The following is a 15,858-nucleotide window of genomic DNA, read 5'->3' as shown; positions in this document are numbered from 1 at the left end:
ATACTTTATATGGATGGCTGCCCTTACAAAAAACTTCAGATGGTGCAATTATTGCCATCTGATCAATTTTTGGTTTATACATACCACATTTTGAAGGCTATCAAACTTTTGCCTTTTCTACATGTCAAAAACATAATTTCTTTCATATCTTCCTCTCTTCTTTTGAGATGCCTATTAACGCTCTCTCACAACTGCTTAACATTAAAGATCATTCTATATCCCCACGGTCAATGAAATTATGTGATTCTGCAGATGGTTCACTGACAATACTGAAATCAAAAATATTGTGATACAAAAATATTGTGTCAAAAATATCGTTTTTCTATACATATCAAAAGTATGCACGTACAAAGCTATTGAAAAAATATCGTTTTACACTAATATCGAAAAAATATATACAATAATATTGTTTTCTAATATATACATAATTAAAAACAGTAAATATGACATATTGTAACATGTAACATTAATATAATATCAATTAAATATATTTAAGTAATATTTTAACATATATAAATACAAACTTATTTCAACAAGCACAGAAATCTATGAATGTGTGTGTATATTTATAAACATATAATATAAAACTATTTAAAAAATATTAATTATAATCAATATTTTAGTTTTCCTTTTTTAAAAAAATATTTCAATATAACAACTAAATATATATGTATGTTTTTACATTTACATATAAAAATAATGAATAAATGTAACAAATAAACAGCAATATGTAAAATATTTCTAATTTAATTATCCATCAAACAGTACTAATATATAAAAAAAAGTTTTACTAAAAATATGTTAAAAATTACATAAATTTATATATACATAAATATAAAATTAAATACATAAACACATAATAATAAATATGAAAACAGCACTAAAAAAACTATTAATGGGGGAGGAGCCTAGCGTGCATCCAAGATGGTCGCGTGAGCACAGGGCTCCCCGGACCCTCGCTGCTCCTCGGAATTTATCCTGAATCTATCCTGACCCGGTTGATGGAATCTGGGAGACGAATGCTGGCTGAACACTAAACTCCTTTCGGAAATCAAATCGGACCTGGCAATCCGGAGTTATGGTGATTTGAACTTTTGAGGCCCACCCTACGGCAGTGTCCGATGCGAGGGTGATCTGTGGAGCCGGGGCGTAGTTGAACAACAACGGCAGCGGAGCGGTGCCAGTGGCCGTCACATCACTTTCGGTTTCACTTTTGGTCTTTGAGGGGCTGGACTGTGGACTTGCCTGGTGCGACTGGGCTTCCATTTTGCCTTCGCTTGATGCCGGTGGCTTAGTCTGCTGCCAGTGTGCTCATTGACGGTGGTCCCTTCGCTCCGCCATATTGCGGCCTGTGGTGCGACACACGTCTGCCTGGTCTGTGCCACCTCGACGCTTCCTCGGTGGTCCCCTTCGGCGATCGAGGTTCTCATGGGAGGCAGGGGAGACCCCGAGAGGCGTAAGACCAAGACATCCCTACGTGGGGGACCGGTCCAGACGAACAACATGGACCGCTACACTCAGGGTAAAGGATCCCCCGGGACAGCCAATGTCCCCCCGGATGACGCCAGTGGTGGCCCGTCCGTTTCTCCGGATCTGTCCCTGCAGGACATCATGGGCGCCATTACGGGCATCAGAGAGACCATCGCTACACAGTACGAGGCCTTGGCCCGTAAAATCGACACTGTGGCCATTGACATTACCCTAATCCGGGCGGATCTCTCTAAGACCAACGAGAGGGTTCAATCGCTGGATGTGCGGACGTCCTCCCTTGGGACGGACGTGTCGGACCTGAAGGCCACTCTCGGCGATCTCAAGTCGGCCAACGATCTGATGGCCCGGCGGCTGGAAGACTTCGAGGGACGGGCCCGCCGCAATAACATCCGCGTCATAGGCGTTCCGGAGACCTCCGATAACCGCCCGGTTGATCTTCTGGTCGAGGAGCTCATCCTCGAACATCTTGCTCCCGCTGGCCTGAGTAAGATTTTCGCTGTGGAGCGGGCCCATCGAGTCCCAGGTGGCCGGCCGCGACCGGGTGCCCCCCCCGAGGCCTATCGTTGCGAGACTTTTCCACTACAGAGACCGAGACACGATTCTGCAGGCCTCACGGGTTCATGGCCCGGTCCGACATGAGAACTCGTCCATTAACTTTTTCCCGGACTTCACCCAACTTGTCCAGAAACAGCGGATGGGCTTCCAGGGGGTGAAGCGGCGTCTCCGGGACCTCGGTCTCAAGTACTCTATGCTTTATCCTGCAAGGCTCCGAGTGGAACATGAAGATCGGACTACCTTTTTTGACTCTCCTGTGACTGTGAGTGACTGGCTGGATTCGCTGCCAGACCGGGGTGACCGGACTGGGCCCTCTGCCGGTACCGAGGGTGGTGGGTCTCCTTTGGAGTGACTTATGGTCCCGGACTCAGCCAGGTTGTACTGTTCGGCTGGGTTCTACTTCTTTTGTGCATTTTGTTTCACTATGTTGTGTGTGGGGAGCGGGCGGGGACGGGTCCCTTCCCTCCTCCGGGGTCTTTTCGTAGAATGGGGTTTGTAGGGCGACAGGCACACTGCAAGTTGGGGTGGTTTTTTGGACCGCAGGGGTGCAGGGTGGGGGGTGTTGGAGTTGGGGGGGGGGTTGGTGGGTGGGTGGGGTTGTTTGCATTTGTGTTTTTTGTTTTCAAGGCGAAGTATTGGCTATGGTTCATCCTTGGGTGTTGAGCTCTTTGCTAGGGGGCCTTTGATCTACTGGATGGGATGGGGGGGGACGGGTTGAGATTGATGTCTTGGAACGTCAATGGATTGGGGGACCGTATCAAACGGGGTGTTGTGCTGCAATATCTGCGTCGTCTGACTCCTGATGTGGTGTTCTTACAGGAGACGCATCTGGTTGGCAATGTTTGTCGGGCTATGAACAGGGGGGGATATCGACTTGTGGCCCACTCTGGTTTCACCACTGGTTCGAGAGGGGTGGGCATTCTCTTGCGAGCTTCACTTCCGTTGGAGATCACCAGGGTGGTCCCAGACGACAGAGGGCGCTATGTGGCTCTGACTGGGAGGTGGGAGGGGCAGTCCCTTTCCTTGATCTCAGTCTATGCTCCCCCGGGCCTCCAGAACTCCACCTTCTCAGACTTGGGTCGTATGTTGCTTGGGCTTCCGGACAGTCTTTTGCTTATGGGTGGGGACTTTAATTCGGTTGTCTCGGGTGACCTGGACCGTCATCCGCCCAGGGCCCTCCCTGCTGACCAGGCGTGGCTGGGCGGGCTCCTGGAGACCTTCGGTCTGGTGGACTGTTGGAGGTTAATGCATCCGACACAGTGTCAGTACACCTTTCACTCTGGGGCCCATGGGAGTCTCTCCAGACTGGACTATTTCCTTATGCCCGCGGCCCAGGCTGCTCGGATTCGAGAGGTCAAACACCTGGCCAGGGGTATTTCTGATCATTCCCCACTGTGGTTGCTTTTTGACACCGGGTCGCGGTCCGCTGGGCGGATCGCTCCTATTAACCCTTGGTACCTGCGAGACCCCAAGATCCGTGATAGCCTGATTAAGTCGATTGATCAATATTTTTCTGAGAATGAGGGGTCGGTGTTGTCCTCGGTGTCCCTTTGGGAAGCTTTCAAAGCAGTGCTCCGCGGGCATGCCCTGTCCCAGATAGTGGAGGCCAAAAGGGTCAAGAGAGAGGCGGTTGTGACGCTGGAGACTGAAATATCGGGGCTGGAGGCAGCCTTGGAGGCGGGTGTCACCCCGGATGGGCTGCATGCCCTCAGCCTGAAGCAGTTTGAATATAAGTCTCTCGTCACTGATGCTGCCAAGACTATATACAGGGAGCAGCAGGGCAGGTTGTATGACGCTGGAGACAAGGCGGGTAAGCTGATTGCCTGGTTGGACAAGAAGGAGAGAGTGAATCGTGTGGTCCCGGAGCTTCGGGTGTCGGATGGAGTGTGTGTGACTGAGCCTGGTGAGATTGTTGAGTGTTTTGCTGACCACCTCCGTACAGTGTACTCCCCGGTGTCCGATAGAGATGAGGACGACTCTCGTCTTCTGCTTCGGGATATTGCCCTGCCCGGCTTATCCGTCGATGACCGCGAGCTGATGGATGCCCCTTTGTCTGTCGAAGAGATAGCTACTGCGATTCGCTCCCTCCGCTCGGGCAAAGCTATGGGCCCCAACGGCCTGCCGATTGAACTATATAAGTTGCGCCCGGATAAAATCGCGCCTTTCCTCCGTCATATGTTTCAGGAATCGCTCGAGAGGGGTTCCCTTCCTGACGACCAGCGTCTGGCTACTATAGTAGTGATTCCCAAGGAGGGTAAGCCACGTGACCGCTGTGCCTCCTATAGGCCTATTTCCCTGCTGAATGCCGAACCCAAAATTCTTGCTAAGGTCCTCGCTAATCGCTTGCTGAGCGTTATATGTGACTTGATACATCCGGATCAATGTGGCTTCATCCCACATCGTAATACCGCTCTCAACTTACGGCGTCTGCACGGCGTCCTTGCTAGGGCTGAGTACTTGGCTGAACCGGCCATATTGGTTTCCCTAGACGCCACGATGGCCTTTGATACCATTGAATGGCCATTTCTTTGGGCCGTCTTGGCGAAGTTTGGGTTTGGGGAGGGGTTCCTTGGCTGGGTGAAGCTCCTTTATGCTGGACCAATGGCTCAGGTGGTTGTCAATGGGCGGGTTTCTCGGCCTTTCGCTCTCGGGAGGGGAACTAGGCAGGGGTGCCCGTTGTCCCCGCTGCTCTTTGCTCTCGCCCTGGAGCCGCTCGCTGCCTGGCTCCGTTGGGAGCCCTCGATTAGGGGGCTCCGGTGGGCCCCGGGCTTCGAGGATCGGGTTTCATTGTACGCGGATGATATTCTCCTGTATCTCACCTCGCCGCGGAAGTCGCTCAATGTTCTCTTTGATGTCCTTACTTCCTTCGGGAAAAACTCGGGTCTGATAATCAACTGGTCCAAATCTTGTGTGTATCCTATCTCTGGTGGTTTTCCTCTCTTGCCGCCTCGGCTTCCGCTCCAAATATCTCAGTCCGGCTTTAAATACCTGGGGGTGTACGTCTCGTTGGATCCGGCGGTCCGCTATGAGCAGAATCTCCTGTCTCCACTCCGGCGTTTGAGGGCAGATACGGCTCGGTGGTGTAAGCTGCCCTTGTCTCCGCTTGGTCGCGCGGCGCTGTTTAAAATGATGTCCCTTCCCAGATTCCTTTATGCACTCCAGAACTTCTTCGATGTCATTCCTGCGGCCTACTTTAGGGAGGTGGAGAGTCTGCAGAGGAGACTGGTTTGGGACGGGCGATCGCGTATCGCGTTGGCCAAGCTGACTCTTTCCTGGTATGACGGGGGCATCGCGCTTCCTGATATTAGACGGTACTATTGGGCCTCCCAGCTGTCTGCCATTAATCATGCTACGTACGCTCCTGGTTCGAACCCGGCATATGAGATGGATAAATTCCTGCTCCCCGGCGGTAACTATAACAGAGCGCTTTACTCGCGGTCTGCTGGTAGGGCCCTTACGGGCCCTACCAGGATTGCGGTCCGTGTATGGAAGGCGGCTAACGTTGCGATGGGCTGGAGTGAGCGTTTAACGTGCGCCACTCCTCTATTCGACTCAGACCGCTTGGGAAACCTCTGGACAACGAAAGGCTTTGAGCGCTGGGATACGATCGGCATCAGCAGAGTGGGGGACCTGTGGGTTAAGGGTGCGGTTAAATCCTTTGCGGCGCTTCAGCGCGAGTATGAGCTTAGCGACAGAGAGTTCTTCCGTTATGCACAGGTTCGGCACGCCCTGCTTTCGGTCTTTGGGGAGGGGACCACGGTCCCTTCTTCTTCGCCTCTCGAGGACCGCATACTCGACGGTCACGTCCCCGACAGTACTATTTCCCTGATTTACAAAAAACTGATAAACAATCGGGCTGACCTCTTGGTGCGTCTTCGGGAGGCATGGACGGGAGATGGGGTGGAGCTGGACGATGAGGGCTGGCAGACTGCACTGTCATCCCCTAAGGAGGTGGCCATCCCGGCCCGTCTCCGCCTGGTCCAGCTTAAGATTCTCCATCGTGTATATGTGACGGGCCCCCGCCTGGTCTCGATGGGGTTTTCAGACGACGGACTCTGTAAGCGTGGCTGCGGGCTCAGTGCTACTTTTCTCCATATCCTATGGGAATGCCGTGAGGTGGCGGAATACTGGCGCCGGGTGCATGATATTATGAGACGAGTCACCGGGGTCGCTCTGCTGCCGGAGGTGCGTCGTTGTGTGCTGAATGTATGGGAGCCCAATTACTGCAATGCGGCTCAGGCTCGGTGGGCGGCCTTGGGGAACATGATTGCAAAGAGAGATATTGCGCAGCTTTGGGGTTCCCAGCGGCCTCCCACCGTGTCCGTCTGGAAGGAAAACATGGACTGGTGCATGTTCAGGGAGAAAACGGTGTATGTGGCCCGTGGTAAGCCGGGGGCTTGGGGTAAAATTTGGGGGCAGTGGAACGCGTATCGTGGGTCTATCTGTGCTCCCCCTTTGGTAGATACGTCCGGGGTTGCCTCGTCCCCCTGATCCTTGAGGGTTCCTTGTGCATCTCGTACTTAGGAGTACAGATTTGGTTCTCTCGTTGCCCCCCCCCCCTCCCTCTCAGGTCTTTTTTTATTGACCGCCCTCGGGTGGTTGGGTGTTGACTCCCCCGGCTGGTGTTCGCCGCCCTTCGTCAGTCGTTGCGCCTTGTTTGTTGTATTTTTGTATTTTTCCTTTTTGTTGTTATTTATACTAAAAGTGTGTATTCGGATTTCCTTTATGTGCAGTCTGATTTACTGCGATAGTGCGGAGCCCCTGTGGGCTAGCCATTGTTTTCTGATATGCTGGAACACTTTGACTACTAGCGGCCGGCCCTGGTGGTTGTAGGCCCGTGTTTGTAACCCCTTTATGCACAATAAAATCTTTAAAAAAAACTATTAATCTCCAAGAATAATAAATATATTCTTTCCACTCCACTATATGCAACAGTAGGGAAAGCACTGGACACTGAAGGGGTAAAATCTAATATTTCCATTCCAGTGTGTGCAACAGTAGGGAAAGTGTAGGACTCGGGAGGAGTAAAATTTACTATTCTCACTCCAGTGTGTGCAAAAGTAGAGAAAGCGTTGGACTTAGGAGGGGGACAATGTACTATTCCTACTCCATTATGTGCAACAGTAGACAAAGCGAAGGACTCAGGAGGGTTAAAATGTACTATTCCCACTCCAGTGTGGGCACAATTAGGGAATGTGTAGGACCCAGGAGGGGTTGAATCTACTATTCCCACTCCAGTCTGTGCAACAGTAGGGAAAGTGTTGGACCTAGGAAGGGTAACATTTTGTAATCCTACTCCAATGTATGCAACAGTAGAGAAAGTGTTGGACTCAGGAATGGTTGAATGTACTATTCCCACTCAAGTGTGTATACCATAGGGAAAGCGTTGGATTCAGGAGGGGTTACATTTACAATTCTCACACCAGTCTGTGCAACAGTAGGGAAAGTGTTGGACTCAGGAAGGGTAACATTTACTATTCCCACTGCAGTCAGTGAAACAGTAGGGAAAGTGTTCAATTCATGAGGGGTTAAATTCACTATTCCCACACCAGTCAATGCAACAGTAAGGTAAGCGTTGGACTCAGGAGGGGTAAAATGTTACTATTCCCACTAATACAGTACGGAGAGAGTACTTCATTTCAAATAAATAATATTTTAACAACTCTATTAAAATACACAAAAATATAAAATTCTAAATATAAAGTTAAATGTCTTAGTTTAAATAAGAAATAAAAAATAACAAATATTACAATTTGTAACAATTATCAATTAACATAATAATAATAATTTAATTATAAATTAATTATAATTAATTTACTTCCCTCCCTGTACCTTTATAAATCCCACAACCAAAACATAACTTAAAAAAAAAAAATTACGCAATGTACATAATTATCAATTAAATAAATATGTAAAATGTAATTATTAATGAATTATAATTAATTCGCTTACCACCCTATACCCTTACAGACCCCACAACCCGAACCTAAAACTTTACCTAAAAAATAAATTAATTACACAAATTACATAGTTATCAATTACATAATTAATAATAATTCAAACTAATTATAATGAAATTACTTCCTGTCCTCTATCCCTATACAACCCATTACGACACTAAAAAGTACAATAAAAAATTACATTACATTGAAAAATTACTAAACATTTACAAACTATATTTAAAAAACCATTAACAATAATTATACAAACAATTTATAACATATACAATGAAAACATATACTAAAATACAAACAAATAATTTAAAAACGATATTAACAATGATTTTTTGTAGATGATATTAACAGATATCTTTAACATCGATAACAATATAGATATTTTTGTAAACAATATTAACAACATAGATATTTTTGATAAAGATATTAGCTACATTAGAAAATACATTTCTTTATCATTGCTATTCCTGCATCACAATATTTGTGAATCAGGATATTAAAAACTCAATATTTCTGCATCTTGGTATTTTTTACTCGATATTTTGTCCGAATACCTCTGCAGACACCGAGGTTTCTGCATAATAAGGGATGTATTGCATGTGCCAAAAAAACACTATCTACTTCATGTTCTACATATTTCACTTAGAAACATTTCTGCCTCAAGCCAATCAACATTTCTACAAAAACACGACCACTTCTAATGTCAGGCAGTGGCAGATTCTTTGCGAAGGTTAACATGTCACTTTTTCATTGCTGATTGTGCTAATCAGGAGTTGTACTGGTAATAGCAAAATGAAATGTTTGTGCAGGCAGTATTAATGTGTGGTAAAATGATAAAACAGAGAAATATGTGCTGCATTAGCCACACAATTTGCCTTTTTGATGACATCATTTAAACCCTGCATAATTGGGTCCTCCATCATCACATTATTCAAGTGGTTCTGCTTACACCACCTCAAGGACGTTAAGGAATGGTGGCCTCTGTCACCTTGGTGCCCGGGCCTATTTTATGTCCCAATCTAACCTTGTTTTGAACAAGCTCCCTAATCACATTCACTGTCCTGCTCAAAATTCCTTCTCAAGGTACATCTGTCATAAAGCAGCTTATTTCAGTTCACTGCTACAGAAATCTACTTATGGCCTTATCACTTGGCTGTGCGGCGCCAGGTCCACCCTGCCACTCCACTGCCTAACCTGTGATAGGGCCACCCGCCAGATTACAAGTATTTTTCGTGTCTGGTCGGCTTATTTTTTTGTTACTTCCCACGGCGGTGCCCTAAAAATAGGTACCAAAATGGGAACGCCATAAAAAGTTCCTGGGGTGCATGCACACAGGGGGACACATGTTGTGCTCCCTTGCATGCACCTCATGGTGCAGAGGGTTTGTTTCCTCTCCACCACGGTTTTCATGGAGGAGGAACCACCATGAAAACCGTGGCGGAGAGGAAACTCGTAATATGCTTGGCGGGACAGCGGTTGTCCCACCAAGCATATTGAGGCCTCCTAACCACTGAAACACTGCCAGGGAACAGCGGTTTCCTGGTGACTGTGGCAGGGCAATGGCGGTCCGGCCGTCCTATTTGAAGACCACCACCCCCACGCCCCCACTAGTCTGGTAGTCAATCGACCGCCAGACTCGTAATTAGGCTCTCCGAGATTATTGTGCTACATAAATGCCTTTAGAAGTAGTGGTATTTTTTGTGCCATTCTTGCTCTGAGCAGCTTTTCTAACCGGTATATAAAAAGTTTGTCCCATTGAAAAATGTGCCCTGGTCCATGAAGGATTAATATTTAATGAAAAATATGCCCTACTACATCCATCCATTCACTATCACGTAGGTTACCCCTTCTGCAAGATTTTGAAAACCTTTACCATATCTCAAAACAGTTATATGACAATAAAAAGCCCTGGTCTAAACATTCTTCAAAGTGGTAAGAAAATATAAAGTAGTAGCCGTATGTTTATCTCAAAATACAATCCTTACGCTTTTGAGTAGTTCAGAATGAAGTCAACTCCTTTTTCACTGTCGAACTGTATGTCGCGTGGCAAATCACTGTGACAATGGGCATCGATGCTGAGGGGAAAGCCAGGATGCCATTCTTTCCATCTGTGAAACAATAAAAAAAAAGGGCTATTAAATGTCGGTGCTGTCACTGCTGCTGATTTATTGCTGTTTGTTTATTGCAGAACTGAACAGTAGTAGTAGTTAATACTTTATTCGAATTCAATATTCATGAAATCATAAAAGCAACAGGTTCATACATGGACAAAAGTAAACCACAGTAAAAATTTTGTTTAAATAGGACATACAAAGATTACCTAAAAATTGATTAAACTTTTCCTTTTCCTTAAAATACTTTTTAAAAAGCCCAGTATTATTGACACACAATATTCATCCTGTAAAGAAACTAAAAACAATAAAGCGGGGCGACAATGTCTCCATGAACCATGTTTTTTTAAAAATGGCTTGATCCATCTTGATCTTTCCATCGAGTAAAATTTACAGAAACAAATTACGTGCAAGGTTGATTGGGTAGACAGATTATCACACGGGCAATTACAAAGTTTTCTCGCCCAATCATTAACTGCAGGAAAGGAAACTAGTCGGAAGAAAACGTCGAACCTTAGCCTAGTTAGTAAGAAACGGTCAAAGCCCACCTGACACCAGGTTAAATAAGGCTGAATGTTATAGGAGACCAGTATACGTTGATGTTGCAAAACGAGATTCTTGTTAAATTCAACGCCTAGTCTAAGTGATTCAACGTGAGACCAACATAGCTCCTTCAGATCCTTTCTTGTTATTCCGCACAGAGACTCTGGTTGATGATAAAACTCGGGTCTACCAAGATCCCTTGTGAATTGACAAATATACTTCAACCAGGGTATCCTGAGGGCCTTATCCAATCCCATGCAATCCTTGAGGATTTCTCTATTTAACGTTAGGTCCGGTGAGGTCCATACCCTATACCAAAGCAAAACTGGTTGTATGCTAATCAGGTCACTCACATAACGCATACCTAACTCTGCATGGCAGTTAAAAACAGGGGAGCTAACAGGGGTTGCCAGAATGAATCTCAAAAATGCATTCTCTACCTTTTGTATAGAGGAAGAACTGTTATAGATCCCCCAAATACCTGCCCCGTATATGGCTATGCTGATGCACTTAGCTTGATAAATTTTTAACAGAATCGCAGGTGGTCTCTTCCCCAACTTTTTCGAGACAGTCATAAGTGCAGCGGTGGCTTTCTTGAATGACAATGTCCTATTTCTGATGGCTGGCCCCCAGGACCCCTTTTCCTCGAGGACTATGCCCAGATAAGAGAATATTTTGGTTGGGGCAAGTTCCTCCTTCCCAGCAAACAGGCGGCACACTCTTTTCTTACGACTACCACAGGACATTACAAATGATTTAGAAACATTGAGTTTTAACCCCCTGTTGTCCATGAAGTTTAAGTAAGTGTCCAGAGCAGTTTGGAGACCTCTTTGAGTCCGGGACATGATCACTGCATCATCAGCGTATAGGAGGGACGCGATTTGATGCTGATTAACCTGAGGGGAGTCGCGTACTGCAGCAACTAAGACATTTTCTAGGTCGTTAGTATACAGGTTAAACAGGAGTGGGGCGAGTACACACCCTTGTCTCACTCCCCTTTTTACATGAAAAGGCTTAGTGCATTCACCATTTATACCGTACCTAACCTTTGCCCTTGCGCCGGCATACAACTGTCTTAGGAAGGAAATAAGTACTTCGTCTACCTTCATGTCGCTCAAGATCTGCCACAGTCGATTGTGGATGACACAATCGAAAGCAGCACTTAGGTCGACAAACACTACAAAGAGTTTACCTTCCTTGGCCTGGGTATATTTACCAAATAATGATGTAAAATTAAGAACCTGTTCCACGGTACCGCAGCCCTTGCGAAAACCGTATTGAACCGGTGATAGAATGTTGGACTCAGCGGCCCATAGTTGTAGGCGATTCAAAATGACCCGCCCGGTGACTTTCAAAAAAGAATCCAGAAGGGATATGGGACGATAACAAGAGGGTTTATCCCGGTCCCCTTTTTTAAATATTGGTATGAGTACAGAGTCTGCCCAGGTATCAATAAAGCCCCGCGCACAGCTAGCCTCCAGTACACGCGTGAGTAGAGGCCACCAGAGCCCAGGCTGGATTTTAAATAGATCTATTGGAACACCATCTGCACCTGGCGCTTTGTTACCTTTGCTCTGGGTGATTGCGTCAAAGATTTCATTAACTGTAGCATCTAGCTTAATCGGAGCAAAATCGCCCGCCTTTTGACCCTGGGTAATTATCTTCATATCTACCAGTTTGTCTTTCCCTCCTGGATTATAAACCTCGGCGAAAAAGTCTACCCAGGAATCTTCTGTGATGGCCACTTCCATTCTATCAGTTTCCCCTGTAGTAAAGAAAGGTGCCTTGACCGCCAGCCAAAAGGCAGAGCAATCCTTATCCAAAGACGCATTGTATAAACATTCCCAAGCATCGTTCTTAATTGCGCATTTACGGGCCTTCCTAGCCTGGTTGTACACACGTCTAAGATAAATAATTTCAGTTTGATTCCTCGGATTTTTCCCTAAAGCATTCTTTAGGACAGTATGGGCCTTAGTACAGGCTGAATCGAACCACCCTTTTCTAGCTACTTTCCCCTCTTTAATTGGACGTTGTAGGTCATCTTTAATTATCTTAGTAATTAAAGAAAAAGAGTCCAGAATGTCTGTATGAGATACTTCGTCCTGAAGGCAAACATTGATGGGAATTAATGCTTGTTTAATTATGGTCCTGTTCATCACCTCTTGATTACACTTTGACCATCTAAGGGCATACCCATTCATTCTATTTAGGGTGCAGTTAGTTGTCCAGGCCAATTTCTCCGCCGGAGTACAGACTGTTTTACAGGGGAGCTGTATACTAAAGCTCAGTGGGAGATGGTCACTCACCCCAAGTGTATGTGTGGCAAAGTCGGTTAACCAGCTGGAGTGGGAGTTGGTAACGGTAACAAAGTCGATCAACGTACTAGACGCTCTCCCCACATACGTCGAGCTAAACTCCACCGGGGGCCTACAGAGCAGGTTAACAAAACCAAGATCGAATGATGCCATCATTTCATTAAATGAATCACCCCCGCTATTATGATCAAAATGTGGTTGATATTCTGATTTATATTTTTCCTGATCACCACAGCCACTCAAATAATATTTACAGAGGTGGTGGTTGAAATCACCTCCCCAGATGATAATGGAATCCCTTGGGGATGAAACTAGTAGAGCCCCTAAATCCTTAATGAGAGTATTTATCATACCGTTAACTAGACCTTTCTCAATACTATTATACATATTAACGATAAGCATCTCCACCTTGGGAGTCACCCGAATTAGAATGATCTGATAGTAGTTGCATTGGCCCACCATTTTTACTGACAGAGTCTCCATCAGATTGGATAAATAGATAATCAGGCCGCCTTTATTTCTCCCTGAAATGGAGGGACTAGCAGGTTGATGAAAAGTTCTGTAGCCGGTAATATGGATGGCGTCCAGGGACCAAGTCTCTTGCAGACATAATATATCTATGTCCTTAATATAGTCAATCCATATGGGATTATCAATCTTGGAACGGAGACCAGCTACATTCCAGAAGGCAATCCTGGTTCCTTTATTTTTAACAACCCCTGGTTGATCGGACAGAAAAGTTACCTTCTGTTGGTCACCTACACAGGCTATCGCACTTGGTTCTTTCAAATCAGTTGTGGCAGGATCAACAGCAGCTTCCATAGTTGGGCGTCAATCAACTCCTTCAAGTCCGCTCAAAACTGAGAAGCGATTGACCCCTTCAAAACTATGGCAGTGGCCGTCGTACCCACTCCACATCTGATTAGGAAGCGTTTTTCTGGGGTATTCCCAACCTGAATTAAGTGGGATGCAGTAGCTCTTCCTACTCCCAAGCTCAGAGACCTTGCTAGAGTTTGGTCTGTTCAGCTCCCTATAAAAGTAATCAAGTGGGAGGATCTGGATACCCTTCAATTGTGGCTTAGCATTAAATATGGACTCATCAATTATTCGTCTAACCAAAAAGGGATTATTAAAATTGAGTATAATACAGTCTCCAGCTTTAGTCTTCCTGGTTCTACCAATCCAGGACACTCTACGTATCATTATTAAATCATTCCAAATGTTGTTACCCGCCAAAGTGTTCTTTGTAAACCAGTGGAGCACCTTATTTTTTAACTGCCCAAAGTCCTCTCTAACGCCCCTGTTCAATACAGGGACGTTTGCGAGCACTACTACTAGGGGTGAACACACTGGTGGAAGATTAATAACTGGTAAAGGGACCCGTTCAACCTGTTCAGCCCGCTCTGTCTCCCCCATACATTTATCGCTGGTTTGTGAAGATGTAATAGTAAATGAAGTGGGTTAGGCAATATTAACATTTTTAGTTGGAGGGAGCAACAGAGGTAAAGTAGTGGTACAATTTTCACCAGAAAGGGTTGCAGCTACAGGAATGGTTGGTCCTTGAGGGGCTAAGTTATTGCTAGACGTTATCTCGGTACAAGTGATCGACTTGGGAAATGTTATGTTATCGAGTCTACATGTATTAATATTGACAAGGTCACCCAAGGCGTCTAACTTCCCATTGATGATTTTCAGTCTCTCGATTATTGGAAGGGTAAAGGATCGCAAAAGATGGATTATGTTTGAAAGTGATACTACTGTGTCCTCGTCCCTTCCGCTAAATATAGCTCTATTATTTAAATCAGGTGGCTGCAATACAGGATCTATCGGTGCTTGAGAGTTCCTCTTGGATTTTTTGATGGCTTTCTTAGGACAAGTTACACTCTGTGTACCAGACAGCTTTAGAACTTTTGGTTTCCTGCCTGTTTGACTGCTCCTGCCCCTTTTCCTTTTCCCTTTCCTATCCATACTAGGTGGGGCCACTACCGTGATGGCTTCGAGGTCTACAAGATCTGCTGGCTGTAAACTTTTCCTGGGCTCTATCGAGTAAAAGCCCTCGGATGAATCAAGACTACTAAAAGAGTTATTACTCTTAGACACAATTTCCTCTACAAGCGGGTAATCAGAATAAGTTGAGCTGCGTGGGCATATGGAAGTCAGATCTGCCCTTGCCGGTGACACCACATTACTAAAATCTCCTAGGGAAGAGCGTCTGGCGTTCAAAAGTTCTATAGACAGTCGCTTTTCAGTCCTGGCAATCTCCCTTCCTACGACGTCAGCTGCTCTCAGGAAAAAGTCATCAAGAGTGCCAGTAGGTCTTTCGCCGGCAACGGCCGGTGTAAGGCGGCGTTTCCCCTCGTTATCAGAAGTGAGTGACATGATCACGTACAAGTGCAAATAGTCAGGAAGATCTTACCGTGGAGAAGTAGACCTCAGGGACGTGGCCCAGCCCAGCCTCTGCCGGCCTTGGACGGCCGTAGACGGCACGCCCTTTGCCCGGGCTTAGCCCGGCACGTCCCGCTGCGCGTCCCGCGAAGCGGGAGGCGCGAGGTCTGATAAGGCTGCCGCTGGAGAGGGAGGGGCTGTTACAGGTCACGCTTCCCCCGTAAGGTCCTGGGCCATGTAGTTCTCGCTGGGCTGAGTATTCCGCTGTCAGTGCGCTGCGCGTCCCGCGAAGCGGGAGGCGCGAGGTCTGATAAGGCTGCCGCTGGAGAGGGAGGGGCTGTTACAGGTCACGCTTCCCCCGTAAGGTCCTGGGCCATGTAGTTCTCGCTGGGCTGAGTATTCCGCTTTAAATTGCCAAAATGAGAGTTACGCGTCAGGAATCTTGTCGTTTATTGAGTTAGTCTATGTGCTGCTTTATCAGATTGAAGCACAGAATCCGCGGAT

The 15,858-nt window shown here is 46.2% G+C and overlaps 1 protein-coding gene across 5 annotated transcripts in view; it reads right to left on the bottom strand.

Moving 5' to 3' along the window:
• The window catches only part of LOC146867161 (polyunsaturated fatty acid 5-lipoxygenase-like), a 1,030,548-nt gene that overhangs the window by 442,853 nt on the left and 571,837 nt on the right, over window positions 1-15,858 (bottom strand). For all 5 annotated transcript variants that reach the window (XM_085603716.1, XM_085603717.1, XM_085603714.1 and 2 more), the window contains one exon: window positions 9,986-10,108. In XM_085603716.1, coding sequence (XP_085459842.1) covers window positions 9,986-10,108 — 123 coding nt within the window. The remainder of the gene's footprint in view (window positions 1-9,985; window positions 10,109-15,858) is intronic.

This window comes from Triturus cristatus, chromosome 1_2, assembly GCF_964204655.1.
Source record: "Triturus cristatus chromosome 1_2, aTriCri1.1, whole genome shotgun sequence".
In the NCBI taxonomy this organism is placed as follows: domain Eukaryota; kingdom Metazoa; phylum Chordata; class Amphibia; order Caudata; family Salamandridae; genus Triturus; species Triturus cristatus.
This window is presented reverse-complemented; position numbering and strand designations above follow the sequence as displayed.